The 3,604-nt window shown below is 40.9% G+C and overlaps 1 protein-coding gene across 1 annotated transcript; it reads left to right on the top strand.

The window, feature by feature from the left end:
- Nucleotides 1–2,161: 2,161 nt before the first annotated feature.
- On the top strand, nucleotides 2,162–3,064 carry LOC116040674 (glycine N-acyltransferase-like). The gene is made up of 3 exons (XM_036008068.1): nucleotides 2,162–2,166; nucleotides 2,398–2,472; nucleotides 2,609–3,064. Exons 1-3 carry the CDS (start codon nucleotides 2,162–2,164, stop codon nucleotides 2,997–2,999), a joined length of 471 nt encoding a protein of 156 aa, XP_035863961.1. The 3' UTR covers nucleotides 3,000–3,064.
- Nucleotides 3,065–3,604: the final 540 nt, after the last annotated feature.

The raw sequence follows: 3,604 nt of genomic DNA, 5'->3' as shown, positions 1-3,604 counted from the left end.
TCAGTCAGTCTGGGATAGAGATTGACTGAATAATGGGATCCTGATTCTGTAGACGATAGCATGTGGTGTGTTTCACTGCACCAATGCTTCTTTGTTGACTGCATTTTTGTAAAGCTGAGCAGATTCCTCCCAAGGCCAAAAGAGTGGAAAAGACACACTGTCAACAACAAAACAGGTCAAACAGTAATGGCTGTACAGAAATAACTGTAAGCACACAAACATTCAGAACTGTGATTTCACAACAGATAAATTTCTCCAGAGATAATTTATTTCACTTACAAGAAAACTTGTTTATCAAAGAATCATTCACAACATTACTCACGGTGATGTTAAAGATCCTGTTTTGAAAGGCAGAGCTCTATATGTGAAACATATGAAGTGTGAGGAGTTTATCAGTTTCTCCCTTAGTATTAGAGGTATAGTAGTAAAAGATCTATGACGGATTGACATTTTGGTGAGTGGCTGAACTTCTGACAGCTGGCTGCTCTGTTGTGAATGAGCAGCAGCTCCATTTTGTGTTAAACTTATCTGTGGCAGTAATATTGAAGCTGTAAACCAGCTAAATTACACCTGTAAATAGTCAAGGCTGAATTGCACTTCTTTACACTGAAATGCAATTCAAAATTCAAAGCAGAGGCAAGTTTACAAAGTCTATGGTTTACCCTGACAAAAACAATGATCATCTTGAAAGCACTCAAGGACCTCACTTTGATGAAAAATATCCTTTACATGAAACTGCCACAGTCCATCAATGTAATGCTGCTCTTTTTATTTTGTTTTTTTTATTAAATATTAATATTTGTGTGATTGTAAGGCAGAAAACAACTTTGTGTTTAATGAAATGTGCCACTCTACTGAATATAGTTTTCAGTGTTATTTGTGTCATTTTCATCTGCAGAGATGTCGAGCAGCCTGTTATTTTGGTCTTTTTTCCCTGCTGCATTGTGTTCTGCATTTCAGGTTCTTGGAGGAGCATTGCATATCCTCCACAACAATCTGTGTCATCTGGAGATGTGTGTTGACTCCTGGCCTACATTCACTACTGCCATTTGTTACCGTCAAAAACAGTATGGCACACGGGGACAAAGATAACTTATAGGCTCCTCCAGAGTGGCCTGTTGATGTATATCTGCCTGTGAAGCATTTCAGCTGCAGCAGCTCTGAGGGGATTCCTGACATCTGCACAGTCTTCACCAAGAACCCAGAAACTCAGAGAAGTCTGCTGCTTAATGAGAGGGTTGTAAACTGGAGGAACAGACTCATATTCAGAGGTAGTGTGGCAGAATGCAGGAATAACATTTCCATGGAAAGATAGAAATGACAACAATGCAATGGTCGTGAGTCTTTTTCTCTGTACTCTGTAGCATTCAGCTTCAACCCCATTAGTTGCTCAAAGAGAAACCTTTATAGAGAGTACACACACACATATTATATACTTTAATTTAAAAAAAAAGTCTCAGTCATTTCCTGAAACAGCTGGGCACTTTTTAGCAAATGTTACTCAAACAGGAGTAAATAGTGCATTTGTTGGGAACTATTTTTACCCATGAATTAATGTACACATTCAGTGTGCTAGTGAGCATTAGGATGGTGCATGTGGTATCAACTAAAAATAAATTACATAAGATATTTCAGGCTTTGGAATACATACACAATACTTTTTAGCCAGATCAATTCATTGTTGGTTTTGGTCTTTTCAAGGAATTTGTTGACAATAAGAAACATAAATTATCACCAGACTTATTCTTGAAACTTAAATGTGGAACAGGCTAATATGTTACGCTACATAGCCTTGCATATTCAAACATGTTTGTGTTTGCGCTTGTAAATAATGTGTTGTCACTTATTGAAACTTCCAAAAAGCAGACATTTTTATCATTAATATATTTTTAAGCAACAACTAAGTCAGATGGTTCTGTAACATGTAATTTTGTTTGCCCATGCCATGATTAGGGATGCACTAATCTGATATGCTGGAATAATATTGACGACGATACTGACCTTATAAAGCGGATCAGGTTTCACAATTGATCTACACTAAATACAGTGTTTTTGTCAATGTCTTTATGACAATTTTGCTATTTCTGCTATGAGTTACATTCTTTCAGTCACAGCGTTCCATCGACTCATGTTACCTTATATAATGATTCCTTAGAGTTCCATGCAGTGAGGTATGCAGATTTTAAATGTGGGAAAAGGGGAGGTATCAGGTTAGTATTCTGTATTGGTAGATACTCAGAGTTGGGGCATCAGTATTGGGTAAGAAAAAGTTGGATCGGTGCATCCTGGGCCATGATAATGAAGGTAAATTAAAACAAATCATCACTTTGCTTATGTGTCTCTGAAAGGTATACCAAACTCACATTGTCATCTCATCAAATAACTCGCCTCTCGCAGTGGGCTCGATATCACAGAATATGGGGGTTTTAACACCTTCATCTACCACAGGCCAGAGAATATAGACTTGCAAGAGTGAGTTTCTGAAATGCATTCATGACCTCAGTTCAAGGCAGCTCCATTATTTTTTGTGATTTAGATTAGCAAATATAATATGCATTTCCTTGGTTTATTTTCATGATTTCTGTTCACATTTTTCTCCGCCAACCAGGAAGGTGTTTCCACTGCCAATTTCCATTCTGAACGAATCCCACGTGGAGCTCGTCGACACACACTTGCCTTATGGAGGCAGCCAGGAGAGCCTCAACCACGTGAGACTCTGTATACGCCATCTGCCAAACCACTGTGTTACAGATGAGAAGGGCCGGCCTGTGTCCTGGATGCTGTCTAATGAGCTGTGTGAGCTGAGGATGGCCTACATCCTACCAGAGTACAGACGGGCCGGCCACCTCCTGGCTCTGTCTCTGGCTCTTATCCGCAGGATGGGCTCTGTGGGTCTGCCCGTCTACTGCCACGTCAACCAGCAGAACCAGGCCACCATTAACGCTGTGACCTCGGCTTCTCTGCTTATCCCAGTATTGAGAAGATCTCAGTGCTTCTAATATGCAAGGACAGAGTCTGAGTGATGACTAATAGCAATAACGTCTGTTGGATGATTGAAACCACACTGGAAAAGTGATGTTTTATTGTAATAGCACTCGCTCTCCTTGCTGTGCTTTCTGTTTCCTTGCAGTGCATAGGTGATGCTGTGCTTTAGAGTTTCTGACAGCAAACTGCAAGTAGAACAAACTCAAAAATAACATTTTCTGTGGCTTATAGGTGGATTTGCTGCTCTTTTTTATTCCCTGTAAAAAATTAACTTCAGTTTGACCCTCCGGCGTGTGCCGAGGAAAAGACCCCTTAAGGACCCCAAGGAGGCTCTCGTCCACCTGGGACCCCTCCCTGGAGGTGTGCTGTTCCACTGCTGATTGCCTCTGTGTTTTAGCAGCAATGCACCATTCAAGTCTGCAGGCAACTTGACAAATGAGCAGCGATCTGAGCAGAGGGGATGCTCGTACTGCACCACACATCCTGTCCCATCCACATCCCCCATGTCCCGCAGTGGTGCACCTCTTTTAACTGATGCCCTTTCCTTTCTCTAAACCTTCAAGCGCTCTTCTCACACCAGCACAGTACACGCTAAATACATGCTGACGCGTGTACATTC

This window comes from Sander lucioperca, chromosome 12 (assembly GCF_008315115.2).
Source record: "Sander lucioperca isolate FBNREF2018 chromosome 12, SLUC_FBN_1.2, whole genome shotgun sequence".
NCBI lineage: Eukaryota > Metazoa > Chordata > Actinopteri > Perciformes > Percidae > Sander > Sander lucioperca.
This window is presented reverse-complemented; position numbering and strand designations above follow the sequence as displayed.